General features: G+C 48.0%; 1 protein-coding gene and 1 long non-coding RNA gene across 3 annotated transcripts; one reads left to right on the forward strand and one right to left on the reverse strand.

Annotated features, from left to right (window-relative positions):
* Positions 1-322: 322 nt before the first annotated feature.
* Positions 323-9,039, forward strand: Selenbp1 (selenium binding protein 1). Of its 2 annotated transcripts, none has more exons than XM_005331214.4 (12): positions 323-480; positions 2,994-3,050; positions 3,189-3,301; positions 3,547-3,732; positions 4,694-4,814; positions 5,853-6,035; positions 6,318-6,496; positions 7,639-7,717; positions 7,813-7,934; positions 8,128-8,220; positions 8,378-8,496; positions 8,667-9,039. In XM_005331214.4, exons 1-12 carry the CDS (start codon positions 477-479, stop codon positions 8,827-8,829), a joined length of 1,419 nt encoding a protein of 472 aa, XP_005331271.2. In that variant the 5' UTR covers positions 323-476; the 3' UTR covers positions 8,830-9,039. The 2 variants fall into 2 exon arrangements, with proteins under 2 accessions (XP_005331271.2, XP_077883702.1); XM_078027576.1 differs by lacking the exon at positions 323-480 and adding an exon at positions 2,485-2,684.
* Positions 9,040-13,493: 4,454 nt separating this feature from the next.
* On the reverse strand, positions 13,494-23,441 carry LOC144368523 (uncharacterized). Its single transcript, XR_013428291.1, has 2 exons — positions 16,459-23,441; positions 13,494-15,671 (listed from the first exon to the last, which is right to left on the reverse strand). It is a non-coding gene; the product is annotated as an uncharacterized LOC144368523 (long non-coding RNA).
* Positions 23,442-23,670: the final 229 nt, after the last annotated feature.

Here is a 23,670-nt window from a genome sequence, read left to right on the forward strand (position 1 = left end):
CACATCCGCACACACATCCACACAGGTACACACACATGAGCACACTCACAAGCACCAACTCACACACAAGCACATGTGCACACTCATGCAGGCTCATACACAGAGGTACATGCACGGGTAACACAGGAGCATGCGCATACACAAATTGTCACTTACGCAGGCACCCACCAAAGGCACAGACCATCTGCATAAGCCCAGGCTCCTCCACATACAAACGCACACACAAACACATACCCTGTAACTCAAGCACCAACTGCCAGGACGCTTGAGAGTCCTGGCCAGCTGCCCTGTGCAGTTCAGCCTGGGCTGCAGCCTAGTCCCTCCCCCTGCCCCACCCCGCCCCCAATTGGTTGTACAAATTCCCTCCCTTTGCCCCTTCCTGGACACAGCCTGCCTTGGACACCAGCAAAGCTCTCTGCCTCCCCTCTGCCTGCTCCTGGCAGACCCATCGGAACCAAAGCTTACTAGTCAGCAGCATGGGTAAGAGGGGCTTCCAGAAATCCCACACTGGCCACCCTTTGTCTGCCGTCTCTAGTTTTTTTTTTTTTTTTTTTCCTCTAGTTTAAAGGATCCTCCCTCCAGGAAATGCCTCAAAACTGGAGAGGAGGGAGCAGTTGGAGAAGGAAGGATTGAACTCTTCTCCATTTTTCTCCTCTGCACACAGGTTTCCCTCTCTCTCTTTCCTCCTTGCATTCTCCAGCTTAGCCAGGGGCTACTCTTAGTGCTCTTCGGCAGAGGCAGGGCCAGGCTGCCTTCCTGCAGCAGAGATTCTTAGAGAAATCCTTCATGTCGCTGTAGGAGACAGACAATCCTGCTTTCAGCCCTGGGGCGGCTTCTTATTCCAGGGAGGAGGGAGCCCAAGCCTTCAATACCCAAGTCTCTTTCCGGCTGCTCCACGCAGAAAGTCAGGGGGGGAAGTCCCACGCTCTCTCACTGGGGACCTGTTTCAGTGTCCTCTCCATCCCACAGTCCTTCTATTCCTCCATCTGTAGCTTCTGAGTGTCAGGCTGAGGAGTGTGGGTTTGGGAGGGAGTGTTGGTGTCCTTGTCCCTTGGAGCTGGCCCTTCCCTGGGCTGGCAGAAGGCTCAGCAGCCAGACTGGCATAGAAAACCCACTTGAGTTTTCCCAGGGTTCATCCCAAGCCCAAGATGCTCAGAGACCTAGCCTGAGATGCTTATGACAGAGATCGCCTTGGGGAAGAGGAGTGACATTCCCTCAACCTAAGTGGCCTGCACAGCCTGACCCTGGGAAATCTGGGGGGAGTGGGCAGAGCTGGGCTGGGCAGATGCCATGGAACCAGTCACCCTTGGCAGCACCTCTACTTCTCTGCAGTTTGGCTCTGCAGTTTTTGTTTATTGTTGTTGTTTTTCGTTTTGGTACCGGGGATTGAATCCTGGGTGTTTAGCCACTGAGCCACGTCCCCAGCCCTTTTTTATGTTTTATTTAGAGATGGGGTCTGGCTGAGTTGCTCAGGGCCTCGCTAAATTGCTGAGGCTGGCTCTGAACTCAAGATCCTCCTGTCTCAGCCTCCCCAGCCACTGGGATTACAGGTGTGCACCACTGCGCCTCACCTCGCATCTGTTTTGGTGACTTGGAGTTTGTGAACCTCCTTCTCATCCCCCTGACATCCTGTGCCAAGCTCTGCCATGACTTGGTCGTATAGCAGAACAAGTCTCCTTAATTTCTTTGGACAGGATCTCACAATCTCTCTCTCTCTCTCTCTCTCTCTCTCTCTCTCTCTCTCTCTCTCTCCAACCCCTACCCAATCCAGCAAGAGGGACCTGGCATGCTCTTCCCTGCTCTCACAGCCCTACCCATATTTATATAATCATTTCATAATTCCAGCCTTTTGCAAACATTGCCTTATTTACCCATGTTTCCACACACTTGTCTTTTATATATTTTTTTACTTGGAAGTGCTTCTGAGTATGTTGTCTTATTTGACTTTCAAATCTACCTGGAGAAGCAGGTTGGATATTATTATTATCACCTTCTTTAATAGAGTCGGTGTCAAATCTGGAACTTGCAGCCAGGTTTCTGGGGTCTGAAATGCTGTTGCTGCTTCTCAGCTTCCCAGTCACTGGGCTGCTACCAGCGGGGGTCCCCGTCCTAGTGCAGAGGCTGGGTTCTGACGACCCCTGGCCTACGTGTGTCCCAGGGCAGGCGGGAGGCAGCGTCCACTCCAGGACGTCATCCAGCTGCAGCTCCCCCTAGGTCGTCCTTCCTGGCTGGCCCCAGACTCCCACGCTAGGGGTCCCAGCCGTCCTTCACAGAGGCTGACTGTGGCCCTGAGGCTCAGACTTCAGGGTCAGGAGGGCCATTCCCTACGACTGCAGGGGGTAGGGGAGTGGAAACTGGCCAGAATAGCCTTGAACCCCAGCCTCCTCTCCCTGTCTGGATGGTTATATAATCCAGGGCTGGGCCGCCCTCTGGGGCCGGGCCCTAAGAGAGAAAAGCAGGAAGTGTCCTCTGGCCCTGCCGGGGACACACCGCGGTGGAGATTGCCAAGCAGACCTTCCTGCTCCCTGAGGACTACCCCTCCAGAACCACCAGGGTTCACTGGGAGCCCTCGTTTACGTCTCGCGGAAGCCCGCGTGGTGCTCTTATCATCCCCTTTTACAGAGGAAGCAGAAACTGAGCCCAAGAGGTTATGTAATTTGCCCAAGTTCCCGTGGAAGTCAGAGGTGGGCTGAGGCTGGGACCCAGGTCCATGTCACCACCACTGTGCCACATGGCCTCTGCTGTGCTTGCCTTCCCCGCCTGCCCTGGGCCCTGCTGGAGTGTCTGTCCTCCGACACCGTCACCATCCTCAGGGATGGAGTGGTGGCGGGCGACGCAGGCCAGGGTGGTGCAGCTAGGGCCGTGAGGGGCCTGGAGTGGGGCCCTGGAAGGCAGCGCGTCCGCCTCAGCCTGCCAGGTGCGTGCTGCAGGTGGAAGGGAGGAGCCCTGTCCTCCGGAGCAGGCTCTAGCCCACGTGTCCACTCTTTCCACAGCGACCAAATGTAGCAAGTGCGGCCCCGGCTATCCTACCCCCTTGGAGGCCATGAAAGGTAACTGCCCTCAACTGATTCCAAGGCTGGCAGGGGTGGGGGACCTCAGGCCTGGCCGCAGCCCCCTGGCACACCCAGGGCTGCCCCCAACACTCCTCCCCAACCCACTACCCCCTCTGCCTGCTTGTTACCTTCCAGGTCCCCGGGAGGAGATTGTCTACTTGCCCTGTATTTACCGAAACACGGGCATCGAGGCCCCGGATTATCTGGCCACTGTTGACGTTGACCCCAGGTCTCCCCAGTATTGCCAGGTGAGGCAGGCCTTGGCCCTCCCCAGCCCTGGACCCTGCACTGCCCTTCCTAGCCTTCTTAGTCCTCCCTGGGTGTGGTGGTGCCAGACGCACACTACACCCCTACACCCCTACGCACACTCACCTACAGACAAATCCAGCTTAGGCTCTGATTCAGACCAAATTGAATCCCTGGGGATGCTTTTCTGAAAGTGCACAGAGGTGTCCCTTGGGCAAGCCTCACCTCGGTTCCCCCTCCGTCCTAGGTCATCCACCGGCTGCCCATGCCCTACCTGAAGGACGAGCTGCATCACTCAGGATGGAACACCTGCAGCAGCTGCTTTGGGGACAGCACCAAATCCCGAACCAAGCTAATGCTGCCCAGTCTCATCTCCTCCCGTATCTACATGGTGGATGTGGGCTCCGAGCCCCGGGCCCCAAAGCTGCACAAGGCATGTCCTCTGCCCTTGCTGGCTGGGAGACCCAACGCACCTGCCAGTCCATCAGTCTATAGGCAGGAAGCCCCTCGTAAACCAGCTGCCTCCTCCTCTGTGCAGGGTGCAGCTTAGGGGCAGGGAGGGAGGTTAGAGGTGAGATTTCAGGGGAAAGTTTCCTAGGTGTGCTGAGTCATCATCTCCAGCACTGAGCACCAGGGCACCAGGGCACCAAGGAAGAGGAAAGAGGTTCTTGTTCTACTCTGACAAGACAAAGGAAGCATTTCCCCCAACCCAGTTTTGTGTGGAACCCAGGGGTGCTCTACCATTAAGCTACATCTCCAGCCCCTTTTATTATTTATTTATTTATGCCTTTACTTTATTTATTTATATTTATGTGGTGCTGAGGATCAAACCCAGTGCCTCGTGCATGCTAGGGAGCACTCTACCACTGAGCCACAACCCCACCACCACCCCTGCCAGCCTTTTTATTTGGTTGGAGACAAGGTCTCTGGTCTTGAATGTGAGATCCTCCTGCCTCAGCCTCCTGAGCTGCTGGGATTCGGGTGTGCTCCACGATGACTGGCTTCCTCGCCAGTTGAGTTCAGGCTTCCCTTAGGCAGAAACCTCCAGTTCTTCCCCTGTTTGTTCATATCCTCTTGGTGCCAGTCGCTCACTGTGCTGGTTGCTGCTGATATAAAGTTGACACTGGCACATGCCCAGCCTGGGAGGGGCTTAGGGGCCCCTTCAGGACAGATAAGGGAAGAGCTGGTGCTCTCCACCTGGGAAGTTATCAGCAGCCTCTCTGACTCTTCCTTGCTTCTCTGTAGAGGTCTCCAGGCTGAGTCTTTGTCATATTCCCACAGGAAGAGTTGTGATCATGATGTGAAGGAAGAGAGGACAGTAGAGGGGTGGGTGGAGGTAGGGAGTGGAGAACCCCTGGCCCCGCGGAGTTCTGACCCAGTGCCGCCCTCTCCAGGTCATCGAGCCCCAGGAGGTCCACACCAAGTGCAACCTGGGCTACCTCCACACCAGCCACTGCCTGGCCAGCGGGGAGGTCATGATCAGCTCCCTGGGAGATCCCAAGGGCAACGGAAAAGGTACCTGCCGGCACCGTGTGAAATGCAGCAAGTGTCTGTCCTTGGGGGAGCAACGGAGTAGAGGACCAGGGGCACCAACAGGCTAAGTCCCAGGCGATATCTAAAAACGTTACCACGTAACTTCCGTGTTTTCAGTGATGTCTGGGAAGATGAGCCTTGACTGATGAGTTTAGTTAAAAGGCATAGGCAGAACAGCCTGCACTGAGCAATGTGAACGCAGACAGGGTCCCCGATAACACATCTATTTAATATCAGGCCTGGCGAGGGCTCGAGTGGATCCCGCAACGCCCGAGACTCAGTCTTCACATTTCCCTCTCACATACGGGAGGGATGGTCAGGACTCACACTTAGGTATACCGTGTGCCAGACGCAAACCGCGGAACAGACGCTGATTACGACTCCTGTTTCGTAGATAAGAAAGTGGGGGGTGCACAGATAAGAAACTGGCTAACTGACCCACCCAATGTCACAGAGATAATAAGTCACAGAGCTGGGACTTGAACGCAGGAGTCAGGCTCCAGAATCGAGGTTCCAGTGGCCACTCTGCACTGCGTTTCGCAGAGCCCCTCCCCTCCAAGGTCTGGAGTGGGATTATCAGCTAAGGTCATTCAGCCAAGGGCACTGCCCTGGACCCCGTTTGACAGCTCTGTCCAGAAGACGGGAGGAATGCGATATTCCTAGACTTAACAATGCTCAGGGGGAGACATCTGGTGTGTGGGCAAAGACGTGAAGCTGTCTTGACACCCACAGCCAGGGAGGAGGGCCACCTTGATTGTGGGAGGCTGGGTCCTGAGTTCCAGAAGGTATCTTGCCTTGAAGGGAGGTTAGGAGAGGGTTGAGGATGGAGGGAGACGGGGCCCCAGGGACGGCGGAGGCCCCACCTCTCACCTGACCATCTCTGGGAGGGACCTTTTGGACACCCGGTGGAGGAGGGGGACAGACAAAGGGCTTAGAGTCTCCTGGAGGTGGCGGTGGGAGCCGAGAGCGGGTGGAGAGTCTGGTGCCTCTACCTGACACCCTCCTCCCCTCCCTGCCCAGGGGGTTTTGTGCTGCTGGATGGGGAGACCTTTGAGGTAAAGGGGACATGGGAGCGGCCCGGGGGAGCTGCCCCGATGGGCTACGACTTCTGGTACCAGCCTCGACACAACGTCATGATCAGCACCGAATGGGCGGCTCCCAATGTCCTCAAGGATGGTTTCAACCCTGCGGACGTGGAGGCAGGTGAGAAGCCCCCCGGGGGCTGCAGAAGCCTGGAGCCACAGCCCTGTCCTTCTGCTCCAGTCCCACTCCAAGTCTTCTGCCTTCTTCCCTTGTCGTGAGGACCCCGGACTCTGGGGTCGTGGTGTGGGGTGTCTCGAACGCGCAGACGGCCTTCAGCATCCTTCTGATCCCCCGCCTCCTTGCCACCTTCTTCCCTAGTCCCTGCCCCACCTCTGCCCATGCCCTCCCTGCCCCGCCCACCACCCACCTTGAGCCCGACCTTCGGCTCTCCCCCCACCCCAGGGCTGTACGGAAGCCACCTACACGTGTGGGACTGGCAGCGCCACGAGATCATACAGACCCTGCCTCTGAAGGATGGGCTCATTCCCCTGGAGATCCGCTTCCTGCACAACCCAGCTGCTGACCAGGGATTTGTGGGCTGTGCCCTGAGTTCCAACATCCAGCGCTTCTTCAAGAATGAGGTATCGTGCCCGCTGCGGCCCCGGGCTCCCAGCCATCTTGTCAGCCAGGGTTTTGTGAGGGTGCCCCCTGATTCCACCAGGCCAGGCTGCTCCAGGAACAGACCAAGGCCACATGCCCTGCCTGTCTTCTCACAGCGCAGGCTGATGGCTGCCTTGTCTGTTTTCCTTTGCTATAACTGGCTACCGCGGTCAGAGTGATTTATGTAAAGAGTCAAGAGCTATTTCCCACCCCAGGTCTGGATCCGGGTTGGGAGGTTCAAGGTCAAGGAGAGGCATCTGGGGACTCAGAATCCCCCCGGAGGCACAGGGCATCACCTAGTGACAGGGGTGCAAACAAGAGACAGCCAAACTTTTATAATAAACCCACTCTCAAAATAACCCATTAACCTATTCATGGATCCACCCACTCATGAGAGCTCTGCCCCGATCACCCGTCACAGGTCCCACACGTCCTACCTCTTAATATCTCACAATGAGGATTAAAATGCAACGTGAATTTTGGTGGAGGCAATCGGATCACAGCACACTAGAACCCTAACTGGCCATATGTATCCATTTATTCAAAAACTACTTAGTGCCAACGTGGTGGCGCATGCCTATAATCATAGCAAATCAGGAGTCTGAGGCAGGAGGATCACAAGTTTGAGGACAGCCTCTGCAACTTAGCCTATCTCAAAATAAAAAACAAATAGCGGGCTGGGACTGTGGCTCGGTGGCAGAGCGCTTGCCTAGCATGTGTGGAGCACTGGGTTTGATCCTTAGCGCCACATAAAAAATAAATAAAATAAAGGCATGCTGTCTATCTCCAACTACAAAATTTTTTTTAAAATAGAAAAATAATAAATACATAAATAGGGCTGGGGGTGTAGCTCAGTGATAGAGTGGCCCTGGGTTCAATCTTCAGGACCACAAAAGAAAAAGAGGAAAAAAATAAGTAAAAGCTATTTCATGACGTCAGTGGGAGGCGGTGTGCTAGGCTGGGATTGACAGGGTAAAGCAGACACAAACATGGCCTCGGGGGACCTGCACTGAAGGAGACCCTTGTGGCAAGCAGGCCCCGCGTCTACCCTCGCCCTTCTCACCCCCCACTCTCACAGCTCAGCACGCAGCCTCCTGATCTCACCCTCTACTTCCCAATGTAGGGAGGCACCTGGTCAGTGGAGAAGGTGATCCAGGTCCCCCCAAAGAAAGTCAAGGGCTGGATGCTGCCTGAAATGCCAGGTGAGTGCCTGGAGCAGGTCGGGAATGGCCGGCTGCTTCCTGAGGCCTGGGGAGCCAGAGTCCTTAGGCCCCTGAGCCCACCCCCTCTCCCCCAGGCTTGATCACTGACATCCTGCTGTCCCTGGACGACCGCTTCCTCTACTTCAGCAACTGGCTGCACGGGGACCTGCGGCAGTATGACATCTCTGACCCTCAGAAGCCCCGCCTCACTGGACAGGTGGGGTCCAGCCGTCTGAGAAGGGGGGAAGGAGGAGATGGGATGGGCAGAAGGGTGTGAAAGAGCTGGGGGCCCAGGGGGGAGGTGGGGAGCCAGCCGGCGACCGACCGGACCCTGAAGGAAGCTAGCTGCTCTTCCTGCGAGGCCCCAGACGCTCACTGTTGTCCCCTCCCCTCCACCCCTCCCCACCCAGATCTTCCTTGGGGGCAGCATCGTGAAGGGAGGCCCCGTGCAAGTGCTGCAGGACCAGGAGCTCCAATGCCAGCCGGAGCCCCTGGTGGTCAAGGTGAGGACGTCTCCCTGCCCCATCCTCCCCCAGGCCCTGTCCAGGAGCGGGCAGCGGCCGGCCGGGCATGGAGGGCGTCTTCTCCAGGTCCGGGTAGTGCTCAGGCTCCCCTCGGAGGATCTGGTGTTCTTGAGTTTTAAAATCCCATTCTCCCAAGGGAAAACGCGTGGCCGGAGGCCCTCAGATGATCCAGCTTAGCCTGGATGGGAAACGTCTGTACGTCACCACGTCCCTGTACAGTGGCTGGGACAAGCAGTTCTACCCCGATCTGATCAGGTGAGAAGCGCACTCTCTGGGCTCACCCTCCTCTCCCAGAAGGCTCCCTGGGGTCCCCATCCGCACCCCCACCACATAGATGGCCCATTCGGACCCTGCTCACTCCCTACACCCCCAAGACCTGGAGGGGAGGGACTGTCCTCACTTGGCCCCTCTCCGTTTTCCACCAGGGAGGGCTCTGTGATGCTGCAGATCGATGTGGACACTGACAAGGGGGGGCTGAAGCTGAACCCCAACTTCCTGGTGGACTTTGGGAAGGAGCCCCTCGGGCCGGCCCTAGCCCACGAGCTCCGCTACCCAGGAGGAGACTGCAGCTCTGACATCTGGATCTGAAGTCCGGCCCTCCAGCCCCTCCGCCACCTTCTGAGCCCTCCCTTCAGAGGGACCTGGCCTTGGCCCCTTGGCGCCTTGTCCTGCCCGAGCCACGCAGAGACTGTCGAAACCCCTGGGACCTGGAACGGCGTCTCCGTGGCTGGTCACTCCCGTGCGGTTTTACACGAGCCCCCAAAGCACCAGGAAATAAACCATGAGCCTGTTCTCGGACCACCTTGTCCTCGCAGGGCTGGGGACTCCTCTTCCACCCACCGCGGTCGCCACACGCAGCTAAATCAGTCAGGGTCACTCCCTGCGAATGGGGGTGGCACGAAATAATCACACAGAGACAGAGAAAAGACCCTTTTCTTGGGGTTCAGTGGTGGCTCCCCGTCCCCAGCTCCCACAAGGGAAGCAGGAGAGGCAGCCCCAAGGGAGAGAGCACTGTTGACGGGAAGGCACTCGAAAGTTCCACCCAAATGAGGCAAGAGGTTGGGTTTCAGGGGGGTGTGGCCCGGTCCCCTTGGGTGATGCCCACTCCCATGGCCTCACTCCCCCGCCGAGCTGACATGGGGGTCCCCCTGCCTCCCCGGCAGGGAAGCCATCTCCACCCTTCCATCACTCGAGGCTCATGCTCATGGTGGCCCCCGACAGACCCCTTCTCTCTTGTGCGGGGTCATGGTGACCAGTTCACACCATGACTAGGGCTCTGTCTAAAGGACACCTGTCTCAGCCGTGTGGGCGAGCGCCTCTGGGCCCAGCTTCCCTTTATTTTCAGGCTGATCGCGGTCTCATGTCTCTACACGGGACCCTACTGAGACACAGGGCAAAAACAATGCCAAAACAGGCCGCCCAGACGTCAGCAATGTGTGTGACCCCTGCGTGCCGCCCTGACACCTCCCTCTACTGTACCCCCCAAGGTTTCTCCCACACACACCTGCCTCCGGCTGAACGAGAGCAGAGCTGAGTGTGCAGCACCGTGGTCAGCTCCACTGGTTGGCCTGTGAGGCCAGGTGGAAGGTTCTAGAGAGATCGCTGGGCCCAGGAACACCCCTAGAAAAGCTGTACCCCAGTCCACAGGAACAAAGGATGTGAGAGAGCGCTGGGAGCTCTTCAGCCCGTGGGGTCCTTGGAGAGTGACCAGCCCTTCACGCGGGGCCAGGCTGTTATGGTTAATGTCAGCTTCCGGGAACATCATCTCAGGGACAGTGAGGCCCTCTTTCCTGCAGCCCGGCAGCCCGTTCTCCCTACTGGCGTCTTCCATTGGCCTACTGCTCTGCTATCTGCTGGGCCACAGGCTGCATGCTATTCGCGGTCCCTGCCTGGACTTATGAGGTTGAGGCCGGCAGGCTCTGCTCTCAACCGGCCTGGCCTGCCAGGAGACCACAGGTTGTGCATTCTCCAGAGTTAGTGTACAGGAGAAGAGCAGGACCCACCCCTTCCCACTCTGTTTTTCTCAGCACTCGGAATCCAACCCAGGGCCTCACACCGGCCAGGCAGGTGCCCCCCACCTCTAGCCCTAGGCCAGCACCTAGTCCTCATTTTTTAAGAACAAACTCAACCATAATAGCAACAAAAAATTCTATGTAGGTGGACATGAGTTTGTAACAACATGAAAATGAGCACGGAAAGATACTTTCTAGAGTACATTCTCTTAGATGGGTGAGGATTTTTTTATGAAGTTAGACAAGCCGTTTCTGGAACTGTTCTGGACGTGTGAATGTATAGTGTTCCGGTTTCTAGTACTGTCTAACAAACCACCTCCTCAAAACTCAGTGCTTAAAGCAATGACATTATTTTGTTTACAAATTTACAGATTAGATAAGACTGAGTGGGACCAGCTTGCCTCTGTGCCATCGGTATTAGCTGGGGCCGTACAACCATCTGATGGCGCGCTCACTCCATGTCTGGGTGTCCCTGCAGGCTGTCACTTGGAATTTCAGCTGGGGTTTTGATCAGAGCATGGCCTTCCCATGAGGCAGCTCAGCTCCCTCACAACACGGTGCTGAGCTCCAAGGGTGAGCACACCAAAGACAGAGTGACCTATTCTAACCCAGGCTTGGAAGCCCTGGAGCACCACTCCTACCCTCCTACCACATTTCATTCAGTGAGGCACAACACAGAGGCCTTCCCAGCAGGGAACAGGAACTAGGCTCACCCCCCTTCCCCCACAAAGGGAGAGCAACAGGGTTCTGAATAGCCTGCTCTTATGACCTTATTTGAAAAATGCAACCTTCCACATATAGGAATAATTGTGTGTGTGTGTGTGTGTGTGTGTGTGTGTGTGTGTGTGTGTGTGTGTGTTGGGGATCAAACAAACCTAGGGCTTCATCCATGCTAAGCATGTACTCTGCCATTGGGCTATACCCCCCAATCCCACGAATATATTTTTTTAATTAACAAAACTAATAACAGAATTTGTCAGCCTTGGGCTGGGGATGTGGCTCAAGCGGTAGCGCGCTCGCCTGGCATGCGTGCGGCCCAGGTTCGATCCTTAGCACCACATACCAACAAAGATGTTGTGTCCACCGAGAACTAAAAAATAATAAATATTAAAAAATTCTCTCTCTCTCTCTCTCCTCTTTCACTCTCTCTTTAAAAAAAAGAAAAAGAAAGAAAGAAATTGTTAGCCTTAATAAATATCAAAATAGGGGTGAGGATGTGGCTCAAGCAGTAATGCACTTGCCTGGCATGTGCAGGGCACTGGATTCGATCCTCAGCACCACATAAAAATCAAATAAAGATGTTGTGTCCACTGAAAACTAAAAAATAAATAAATAAATATAAAAATGTACTATAAAGTTAATAGAATTAACAAAATAGAATAAAGTCCAGAAACAGGTCCAACTATACAAAGCAATTTAGTATGTGAAAAAAAATATGTCAGGGCCGGGCGTGGTGGCATACACCTGTAATCCCAGCAACTTGGGAGGCTGAGGCAGGAAAATTGCAAGTTTGAGGTCAGCCTCATCAACTGGGTGTGAGACTCTTGTTTCAAAATAAAAAGGGCTGATGAGCTGAAGATGTAGCTCAATGGTTAAAGCATTTGCCTAGCATGAGCAAGACTCTAAATTCAATCTCCAGCACTGCAAAACAAATAAATAAACAAATACTTAAATAAAATTAAAAAGGCTGGGGATGTAGCTCAGTGGTAGAACCTCCCTGGGTTCAATACCTAATACAAAAGAAGGAGGAGGAGGAGGAGATGTCAAGGGTGTTAATATAATTGGCTATCCACTTAAATTAGATACCATGGAAGACATTAATTGTGAACAACTATTCCCAACCTCTTTTGCCTTGCCTATCATATGTAACTTCTGTCCTCAATTTGTGTGTGTGTGAGTGTGGTGTATGCATGTGCATGGGTATGTTCCTAGGGATTGAACCCAGGTCCTTGCAATGCTAGGCAAGTGCTCTACCACTGAGCTACATTCCCAGCCCTTTCCAGTTTGAGACAGGGTCTTCTGAACTGCCCAGGCAGCCTTGAACTTGTAACACTCTGTTCTCAGCTTCGCAAGTAGCTGGGATTACAGGAGTATGCCACCAAGCCAGGCTCTATTCTTAATTTTATGATAATGATTCTATTACTTTTCACTGCTTAATTTTTAAATACATATGTATTTATCTGCAAATAATATATGGTTCAGTTTTGCTTGATATTAAATATTTACAAATTTCACTATACCGTATGCTTTTCTGAGTTCTTTCAGTTTCTGCATTTCATCTGCGTGGATGTATCGCAGTAGCTCACTCATTTCCGCTGTTTATAACATCCTATCCTGAATATACCACAACTTATCTGTCTACTGTTGATGGACATTTTGGTTATTTCCAGTTTTTGCTAATGCAAGCACTGACTACAAACATTACCACCTGTGTCTTTAGGGCATATGTCTAGACATATGTAAAATTGCTGAGATATTTACCATATTCTGAAATATTCACATATTAAACTTTGCAAATAATATCAAACTGTTTTATGGAATAGTCATTCCAAATATACTCCAACAGCAGTGAATGAAGGTTTTTGTTAAGTCTACAACCATGCCAATCCTCCATGTTGCCAGACTTAAACTTTTTTTCAATTCTGTTAACGTGAAGTGGTATCTCATTGTTTTAATTTGCATTTTCCTGGTTACTATAGCAAACAATTTCTCATACGATTTTATGAGTCATTTCTGCTATTTTATTAAATTCCTATCCATTTACTTTGCCCACTATACATATGTTTTTAATTTTTTATTTGTTCTTTTTAGTTATATATGACATTAGAAAGTTTTTAAATTTTTATTAGTTGTTGATCAACCTTCATTTATTTATTTATTTATATACAGTGCTGAGAATCGAACCCAGTGCCTCACACATGCTAAAAGTGCTCTACCACTGAGGTGCAACCTCAGCCCAAGAAAGTTTTTTAATTTTTTTTTTTAGTTGTAGATGGACACAATATCTTTACTTTTATTTATTTATTTTTATGTGGTGCTGAGGATTGAACCCAGGGCCTTACATTTATGATGCAAGTGCTCTACCACTGAGCCACAACCTCAGCCCCATTTGAAGGTTATTTTGACATATCATATATACATGGAGTATAACTTCCCATTTTTGTGGTTGAACGTGATGTGGAGTTACACTGGTTATGGATTCATATTGTTGTAGGGACAAATGAGGCAAGGCACCAAAGATAGCAGGAAACAGTTTTATTTGGCTGCAGCCAGGTTCAGGGGGCACAGCTTTTGCTGTAATCAATCAATCCTCTGAACCCCGAGTTCAGGGAGTTTCAGAGTTTTATACCCAGTGTGTAAGGGGAGGGGCTCAGAAGTTCACAGTCTGCAGAAGTTCACATAAAAGCAGCTTTTTCTCTCACTGTTCTGGGCAAGTTAACCCTTCAAGGACAACACCTGAGAAGGGGAGAGCTTCTTCTTCTCTTCTTCTCTCCTCTTTCTCCTCCCCCTGCCAGCTGTTACCATGGAGCCCAGCTGTAACTTATCTTCACATCTCTGTGAAGCCCAGCTCAAGGCCAGAGGCCTTGTTTGCACATTTCTTCAAAGTACTATACTGGATACATTAGTGAAAAATTATTAAGGGGTGTCCAGCACCTGGAGTGCTGGTATCTTCCTGGCCAATGGCCAAGCTAAACAGGGTGACAGGAAAATAGGAAGTTTATCTACAATGGACTCTTTTTCTGACAGTCCTAAAATTGACCATGGTGAAGAGGGCTTTTCTGTGGAGAAAAAGGGTGCCACTTCAATTCCCCCCTTTAATGATGCTCCCCATAATTTAATCCTTTAAATTTAAGAGCATTGTTACCATTATCTTGGCTTAAGGCCTTATATAATGCCAAAACCTTAGTTGTTGTCATCCTTTCTACAGCAGCTTCTACAGTGGACCCAATAGTTTTAATGCACAGTGGAGCCAAACATGGGAGCAATGAACAGGTTCACAGCAGAATACCCATTTCACCAGTTAAGTTTTAAATCTACCAAGAGTTGAAAACCATCTTCCAAAAGCATGTTTAGGACCCAAACTTTAATGCCCTTCTAGGTATGAACTAGGACATGTGCTAGTTCTCTTGTGTTGTGGGCTATATCCTTAACTGCTTGTCTATTGTCATCCATTTGGATGTAACAATCTGAGCTGTTGAACTCTCCACATATTTTTTTTTTCTTAACCAATAGGTAATTTAATGCCAAGTGGTTTTGATAGTTAGCCACTTGCGTCGGATCTGTTTTGTGGCTAGGAGGTCAAAGGCTGTGGCAGTCAGATTAATAATAATTTCTAGTATAGCTTATAAGTGAATAATTTGTTTAACATGTCAATAGGAGTTCTGTAGCTCCAACATTTTGTGCCCAGGTATCTGGAGCATAAGTGGCGATAATCCTCTGGGGTGGCCAGTTACCTTCACCAAGATTCGTCACTTCCTAAATCAAGTTTCTTTCCAATGGACCTCTTTTTCCTTTCCAAACAGTCATCCATCTATAGCATTCCTTTGGTGGGACAGGTCCTAAATATATGTTTTATTACCTCTTAGTTATAGTGGATTGTCTTGACACATGGTTCACATGATCTCCATGGTTGGAATAGGAGAAGGGCAGAATCCCTTATGGTTATCAAAGGAAACCAAACTAAATAATAGACTAACATTTTGGTTAGCATAGATTAAACAGCATAAATTTTTTTTAAAGAATATTTTTTTTAGTGAGAGAGGGAGAAAGAGAGAGAGAATTTTAATATGTATTGTTTATCGGCAGACACAACATCTTTGTATGTGGTGCTGAGAATCGAACCCCGGGCCGCACGCATGCCAGGCAAGCGCGGTACTGCTTGAGCCACATCCCCAGCCCTAAACAGCATAAATTAACAAAGCCAAACTAATAATACCAAACAAATCTTAGAAAACTTATATAAGCAAGATAAAAAGTATAAGTGAAATTTTGTTACCCAGAGTCCAGTCAGTAGGAGTTACTGTTATCAAACCAGTAGCAAAAACCAAACAGAGAACTGTGTATATATCTAGAAGCAAAGGGTGGCAATGCATTACAGTAAAAGAACTATCTCAGAGGTTGAAAGAGTTAATTAGTCCTGGTGGCAAGTGTATCTTTCACCATGCATTGATCAGCCAGTCCCTCCTGCGTGGCTGAAACAGGGCCATAGTCTCCTCAAGCTTCGGCTGTGCATAGACCTGTCAGCTTCCGGAGTGACTGGAGCAGGGCTGTTGTCCTTCTGATCCTCAAGCTTCTCCGGTGCTCCTTTTTCTTCGGGATGGTCAGCTTCAAGGGCGTAGCAGCATCTGGAGGGCACTACCAGTCTGCAGCTGCAGGTGTGAGTCTGGTGTAGTGAATCCAGCGACCTATCTCTGCAAACTTTGAGGTGGATAAAATATCTCTGCAGTTGAGGTGGATAAAATAACAGTGAAAGGGCCCCTCCAAAGAAGTTTAGGGGCTGACTATTTCATTCTTTGACCCAGACTCAATCTCCAGGCTTGAAGGAGTGTGCACCTGGGTCAAACTTACTGGCAATCTTTCTCTAACCCATTGATTGAGAACCTGTAAAGTTTTCCCTAAGACCTGAAGCTGTCGACTCAGGGTTGATTTTCCTATCTCTCTTAAGTCTCCCTGTAGTCCCCTAATAAGGGGGGGCCTCCCATATATTATCTCAAAAGAAAAGAATCCAGTCCTCCTAGTGGGAGTGGATCTAATCCTCAGCAGTGTAGTAAGGAGAAGTTCATCACAATGTAAGTGAGTCTGCTGACACAGCTTACCCAGTTGAGCCTTAAAGTCCTGTTCATCCTTTGAACTTTACCAGAACTCTGCAGCCTATAGGCAGTATGTAACTTCCACCTGACGTTTACACTCTTTTTTTTTTAATTTTTTAATGTTTATTTTTTAGTTCTTGGCGGACGCAACATCTTTGTTGGTATGTGGTGCTGAGAATCGAACCCGGGCCGCACGCATGCCAGGCGAGCGCGCTACCACTTGAGCCACATCCCCAGCCCACGTTTACACTCTTGCTCAGTAATCATATCACCCTGCCCAAAAGCTGCCCATTGTCTGAGCTAATCATTATGGGGACACCTTAGCCTTTTCAGTGCAGGTGGGAAAGGCTTCCACCTAATCAGAGTATGAACACATAAAAAAACAAGTTACTTACAGCCCTGTGAGCGTGGCAGTTCAGTGAAGTCTACTTCCAAGTCTTCAAAAAAGGTGCTCCTCCTATAGTTTGGATTCCTGGTGGGAGCTTTGGCCCCTGACAAGGATTGTTGTGAGCACAAACCTCACATTGTTTGCAGATCATCCAGGTGTTGCTTTGAAAAACCAGCCTCTACCTCAGAGCAAAGCCTGTCCAAGGAAGGGACATCACCTTTGTCCTTGGAAAAACCCACAAAGCACTCCTAGGCACATTCCCACCCTGCTAAGTTGTTTATCTACAAATAGCAGAGAGATCTGCTGTGCCAGGTGTCCCTGACTCAGTCAGGCTAGATGGGGACCCATAGCAACCCCCTAGCAGCCACCAATCAGCAGGAGACAGGGAAATACCTGGGATGCCAGATGACCCCCAGTAGTTTATGGTGTTGGTTGATAACATGTTGGGAAACCATGTAGTTCAGCATGTACACCCCTTTTGGCTTAAACCAATCAGTTCAAACGAATCCCCCACTTGTACTAGGCAATCACCCCTCCCCAACTTGTTCCCGCCAGTGAATGTGCTAATCATGTTTAGAATTGTTATTTGATTTTCCCGCGGTGTGTGATGATTTGCTAAGAGATGCTATGATGTATGTGGGGGTCCCTGCCTTCTCCAAAGAATGTATAAAACTGCTGCAAACCCTGGGCTTGGGGCCTCTCAGCGTCACCAGTTGCTGTGTGCATGGAGGACCGAGCTTGCTCACAATAAACACCTCTTTGCTGCTTGCATCGATCTCGGCCTCTGGTGGTCTTTTGGGGGTCCCGAATTCGAGCATAACATATGGGGGCTCATCCAGGATCCCCCTAATAAGCCTACCCAGACACCCCGATGGAGAGGTGATGAAAACCCGGCGGTAAGTAAAGGCATTGCCGATGTGTAAGTTGCTGTTCTCTGGTTGCCTGCAGGTCCTGGTTCTGTGGTCAGCAAAAGGTCCAGGTGGACGCACCGAAGGGCAGCCAATGGGGTTTGTGGGAGACGTCCCCAGCCCCTTCTGGGTTCTGAGTGGATTGCCTGTAGTAAAGTATTTTGTGAAGTATTTGGTAGAGTATTTTGTGGCTGACGGATCCTCGGTCCGCCTGAGCCTTTAGTTTCCGGGTAGCAATCCACGACGCGCTGCGAATTCTGTGGCCGCACTGCGAATTTTGTGTTATGTGTGTTTGTTTCTATTGTCCTGTCCGTCTCCACCCCAACACCCTGGCAGGAGAACTAATCCCCCAATCTGGGGTCGGACCCAATCTGAGGGGAATGCTCCCCCAATCCCTTTGTCTGAGGGGAAGGCCCCAGTTGGCTTGGGGCCAGCACCCACTTTCGTTTTTTTTGACAATCTGAAAAGGGAATCTGTGTCTTTGTGTGTCTTTGTCTGTGTCTCTGTTGAGTGTGACGGCTTTGTTTTACATTGGGCAGATGCAGAGTCCCGAGTTGCCATCTGCCTTAGATGCGTGGAGGTAACTTCAGCTACATTTTAGCCTAAATTGTCCCTAGTGTGCTTCTCCTGTAAGGGACCAAAGTCAATAGAACCGCCCGCTCTTCTGTTCTCACCTCTTACACCCGTTTTAGCTGTGTTTTAAAGAACTTAGATAAACTTTACTCCCCTTTGTTAAATGGTGGAAGCAACGTTTTCTTTGCTTCCCGTAGTTGGCTGGAGTGCACCCACTGCAGAGGGAAGTGCCTGCTGGGATCTAAGAACCTTGATACCTCGCTTTTTCTTTTTCTCAAAACCCTGTCCTCATTATTAAATTGGCATTAATTGGCTTCCAGGACAGGAACCGAACTTTCAGTCACAAATTTTGACACCCCAGAGGGGACTCTAGAGGAGCCTCCCCTCTGCTTTCTTGGGGAGCCTAGCACTCTGAACAACTGCATGCCGAGGATGTAAGATGAACTTTTTGGGAGCTGACTACTGAAAAGTTAGGAGATATGGAGAGTGCCTGGTGCCTGGGGTCGGACCAAACCAGAGGAGCTAATCCTGTAAGTAAAAGGAGGGACTGAGGGACTCCCAGCAGCTGCCAAAGCCATTTTGCTTTGGGGAACTCCCTCTTCCTTACCTGCACTGTAAGGATTACTCCACCTCTGTCTATTTAAACAAAAAAGGGGACAATGAATGCAGTAATGTGTTGATATTATAGATTGTTTCTTGGGGATGATCTTGGTTGAATGTGAATCTAAAAGATGATTTTTTTTACTGTAACAATCTGGTATCTGAATGGGTTTTTGAAGCATTGCACAATCTTGCAGTTAAAAGTTGGGTTTAGGTAATTTGTTTAGTTTATGATTTCAGATAATTCATGCCAGAGAACTTAAATACTTAGGATAGAAAATTAAAGAACTCTACTTCCAAGTTGGCAAGTAACTCCCAATCATTTATTTTTTCATTTATTGGGTAGCCTGGGAAGATTTCACTAGGTGTACCAGTGCATTAATTTGGGCAAGGATAGTAAATTATAATATGGCATCTGTTCCCCTCAGTGTGTAGGATTTAGAAAAGGAAAGTGTTGGATTGGAACATTGGTCTGGCTTATTGAAATGACATTGAATAGCAACAGTCTCGGGAATTTTCAAAGCTTAATTTTGGATATACACGGTAGTGTGTGGTTCTCTTTTGGAATTTTTTTTTCAGGTGATTTAATGTAACTTAATACTACTTTAGGAACTTCAGAACAAAGGATGTGGCTTAATGATCCTGAAGGAATTTCTTCTGATGGTAGCTTTTATATTATTAAGTAAGATCCTATTTTCAGTTTTGTGTGAGCAAGTTTTTCTAGTGTAGGAAGATGTAAAGGTATGAAATTTTGTGAATTGTATCTTAAACTTGTATCAAAATTTTCAACATACAAACCTGAAAATTGTGACTTATAGTTAAAATGCCTTGGCATGAGACTTTTCCTTAGAATTCCAGTTTTTCTTGCTCCTTCCAGACCTCAGGCAGGATTTAAGTTGAAATGCAAATAGAAGAAGCCTGTGAGCTCAGTAGGAGACTGAGGGAAAAAAAAGTAAAGGTGTCTTTTACCTGAACTCAAACTAGATTAAACCAAAAAGTAAATTGTGTGGGATTTACTAATAACTGGCCAGTCATTTTTTTCTAGGATTTTGCTTTTTCTTAATTCTGTATTTTTTTAAGCTCATGATTTTGATCCTATAAACCTAGGTTAATGTTTTTCTGACCAGTTCTATTTTTGATCAACTGTGGAGTTTTTAAACATTGCAATGGAGATTTCACCTGAGAAAAGCTACAAGGCCTTTACTATTGTGTATGTGTGCACACTTGTGTTATGTGTTGTATGTCTGTATGTGTATGTCCATATATCATGCAATGATATGGCAATTGGCAGATAGATGAGGAGCCTTATGAAATTTAAAAAAAATGGATCCAAATATCTTTGATTCACGTGATTCAAATGGTTCAATTTAAATTTGGTAAATAGATGAAAGTAAAGATGTCTTTAAAATTAAGCTTATAAGTTTTTCCTAGGTGATAAAAAAAATAATAAAATGTTGATGTCTATGAAATAATCTGCCTAAATTCAGAAATTTACAAGCATTGTTTCAAAATGTGAACAGAAGGAGGTTAACAGAAGGAAAAGAAACTAGAAGGTTCTAGATATGGATTTAATAGAGGGAAAATGGGTTTCTGGATAAGAGAGTCTGTGTGATTAAGTAAATAAGAGGGTTTAAGTAAGTGATAAAGAAGGTCTGTGTAAGTTGGTTATATACGTAAGTTTTTTGAGCAAGTAATCTTAAAGAAAATTAAGAATTATACAACTATAAAACAACAACTGTTATTTTTCAATATTGTAATATGTTATTTCTTTAAAAGCTAAACTTGGTTAATATAAAATCATCAATGTAATTGTGGTGCTATTTAATGTGTTCATATCTTCCAGGTATACAAGTCTGTAAGGTAGAAGCTTTAAAAGAGCATTATATCAAGCTGGTGTTCTAAAGTTGTATGGTAATTTTAGGCTTAAAAGAAAAACATGTTGGAGATTTATTTATATCATTTGTGTTCTTTAACTGGACCTGTTATCAATAGGATGTGTAAAGTTCTATGTTACTTTTTACACTGAGATACAATTTATTTATTTATTTATTTTTAAAGAGAGAATGAGAGAGAGTGAGAGAGAGAGAATTTTAATATTTATTTTTTAGTATTTGGCGGACACAACATTTTTGTTTGTATGTGGTGCTGAGGATCGAACCCGGGCTGCACACGTGCCAGACGAGCGTGCTACCACTTGAGCCACATCCCCAGCCCCATGAGATACAATTTAAATGTATTTTTAAGTTAATTAGAGCCTAATCTGTGCAAAGGTTAATATTGCAAAACACAAAAGTACTTGGCTACTTTGCTACAAAATGTTAAAAGCTTTAAGCCTTTCTTTAATTCATGTTTTAGATGTGATATTATATTGTGTTAGCTAATATTCATGTGAACTTGAGCAACAATTTATGTAGGCTTTGTAAAATGATGTTTAAAAAGCAAAGATCAGTTTCAGAACTACAGTACTTAAGATTTATGAAGAACCCCGCCTTACCTGTGATAAGGCTCTGTGTCTCATCTCACAACATGTAAAAAATGACTACAAAAAAAGTAGGCCAGATTTCAGTACATTTAAAGTTGTGTCCAAAAGTGGGTTTTTGTCATGATTACTAGGGTCTCAAACAGGGGATATAATGTATAACTCTGCCAAAATTCAAGGTAGCTATTGCATGAACTAAATATGTTTTTACTCTTGTTAATTTTATTTTGTAGTTTTCTTATTAATGGTCTAAAGATTGCCTGTTAATGCTTTGCAGAAGTATTGATTTAAGAACTCACAACCTGGGTTGATTTAAGATAATGAGTTATCACCTACAGGATAGAGAGATAGACATTAAATCCCAGTACTCTTAATATAAGGCTGTTGAAACTTATTTGCTGGATGTTTAAGATTAAGATTTAAAACTAAAGTTAAATCAGAAGGGCCAAGAAAACCAATATTTGGCTCTTGCCCTCTGAGTCAGTCTGAATCCAGGGAACAGGGGACTTCTCTAAAGAGCTTTGCAACTCTGGGCCACATAACCTCCCGATCAGGGAGATTAATGAGACCAGTGGAGGACAGAAAGCCAATCAGTGCATTTGCTATGAAGAGGAGGGTCATCAGAGAAGGGAGGCATCCCTGATGCTTCCAAGGGAAGCCACATGGTCAAGCAAGGCCTGGGCCCATCCTAGCACAAATGGCACTAGCCGAACTGAGAAGCTGCTGTAAGTTCCCCCAGGACTCCCAGGGAAACTCAGCTGACTGTTAACAATAGATAGAAACAAAAGTCAGTTTGACTGCTTCATCTTAAACACTTAGCAAAGACAGTTAAAGCCAAAACACAGCTATTCCTGGGCATTTTAAATAATAATAATAGTTGGGCTGGGGATGTGGCTCAAGCGGTAGCACGCTCGCCTGGCATGCGTGCAGCCTGGGTTCGATCCTCAGCACCACATACCAACAAAGATGTTGTGTCCTCTGAGAACTAAAAAATAAATATTAAAAATTCTCTCTCTCTCTCTCTCTCCTCTCTCACTCTCTCTTTAAAAATAAATAAATAAATAAATAAATAAATAATAATAGTTAAATGTAACTTCCAAGAATAAGTAAACTGTAGGCTACAAAAGAGATTCTTAGGCAGGAATGCCTGATAACTATCAAGAGGAACTGCCAGAGTAATTTAGTTTAAGGCCTACAGTTATTTCTAACCTACACAGGTAGGCATGGTGTTTGCTAGTATGGTTATCCAGCCCTAAATAACAGAATTAAAGGTTTCTCTATCAGACACAGAGGTCATACTAGTAAAAGGATTTTGCAAGATCAGATGACATTAAATTATTAAACTGTATCTTAAGGGGAAGGACATCTGTAACCCTAAAAGTTAAATGTTACATTTACAGTCCTGGTAACTGGGGATGTTAAAGCCTGGTGAGGGAACATATGTACAGTGACATGTTCCAGCTGCTGCAACATTTATTCAGTACTCATGGTTTTTGTTTCTCTCATAGAGTTGTTATCTGATTTTCCCGCAGTGTGTGATGATTTGCTAAGAGATGCTATGATGTATGTGAAGTCCCTGGCTTCTCCAAAGAATGTATAAAACTGCTGCAAACCCTGGGCTCAGGACCTCTCAGCGTCACCTGTTGATGTGTGTGCATGGAGGACCCAGCTAGCTTGCAATAAACACCTCTTTGCTGTTTACATCGATCTCAGTCTCTGGTGGTCTTTTGGGGGTCCTGAATTTGAGCATAACAGCTTGTGAGCTGGGGGACATAGAAATGTTGACTCAGAACTGTCTCAAGTGCTCTATGTCCAACATGTTTTTCTGTGAAACTGTCTTGATAAAGGCTGGGGCTAGAATCTCTGGGATGGCTATTCCGGCCATCAGAAAATTTCCACCATCCACCTGGGAGAAAATTTCCTTTTTTCAGTCTTAAATCACGTACTTTCATGTTGGGAGTATGTTGGCTCCCTTTCTGTTAGCTAGTCGCCATGCAGAAGGGCAGCATTTAAACCTGGGACTGGATTTTCTTCCCGTTTCTTGCAGACAGCAAACCTGGCCTCTCTGTCAGCTCTCTAGTTGCCTTGAGAAACCACAGTGTTTCCCTTTTGATGACCTTGGCAATATATAATCACAACCTTCTTGGGAGCCCACAGTGCATCCAAAAGTTTAAGAATTTTTTGCCCATACATCATGTCTTTTTTTTTTTCCCTCCTGAGTTAATTAGCCTAGATAAGGCCCTGTGAACACGAATGTTTTGAGTCTGTAAATATCCACAAAGACTCCTGCTGTCAACTGAGGTGCTTGAATCAAAGCAATGTTTTACTTTTTGTCCTGAAGTTCCCTGAGGCAGAGGTTCTGCCTCGACAGTGGAGTCCAGAGTGACCACTGCATGTCCAGCAAAACATTCCTCATCTTTTATAAAACTGCTTCCAGGGGCTGGGGATGTGGCTCAAGCGGTAACGCGCTCGCCTAGCATGCGTGCGGCCCGGGTTCGATCCCCAGCAGCACCACATACCAACAATGATGTTGTGTCCGCCGAGAATTAAGAAAAAATAAATAAATGTTAAAATTCTCTCTCTCTCTCTCTGTGCCCCCCTCTCTCTCACTCTCTCTTTAAAAAAAAAAAAAAAAAAAAAAAAAAAAAAAAAAACTGCT

This window comes from Ictidomys tridecemlineatus, chromosome 11 (assembly GCF_052094955.1).
Source record: "Ictidomys tridecemlineatus isolate mIctTri1 chromosome 11, mIctTri1.hap1, whole genome shotgun sequence".
Taxonomy (NCBI): domain Eukaryota; kingdom Metazoa; phylum Chordata; class Mammalia; order Rodentia; family Sciuridae; genus Ictidomys; species Ictidomys tridecemlineatus.

Bases quoted from the DNA above. Each gene is read 5' to 3' on its own strand.
- Selenbp1 (XM_005331214.4), top strand. The intron at 3,051-3,188 runs GTAACTGCCCTC...GTTACCTTCCAG, and splicing joins CCCCTTGGAGGCCATGAAAG to GTCCCCGGGAGGAGATTGTC. The intron at 6,036-6,317 runs GTGAGAAGCCCC...CCCCCACCCCAG, and splicing joins CCCTGCGGACGTGGAGGCAG to GGCTGTACGGAAGCCACCTA.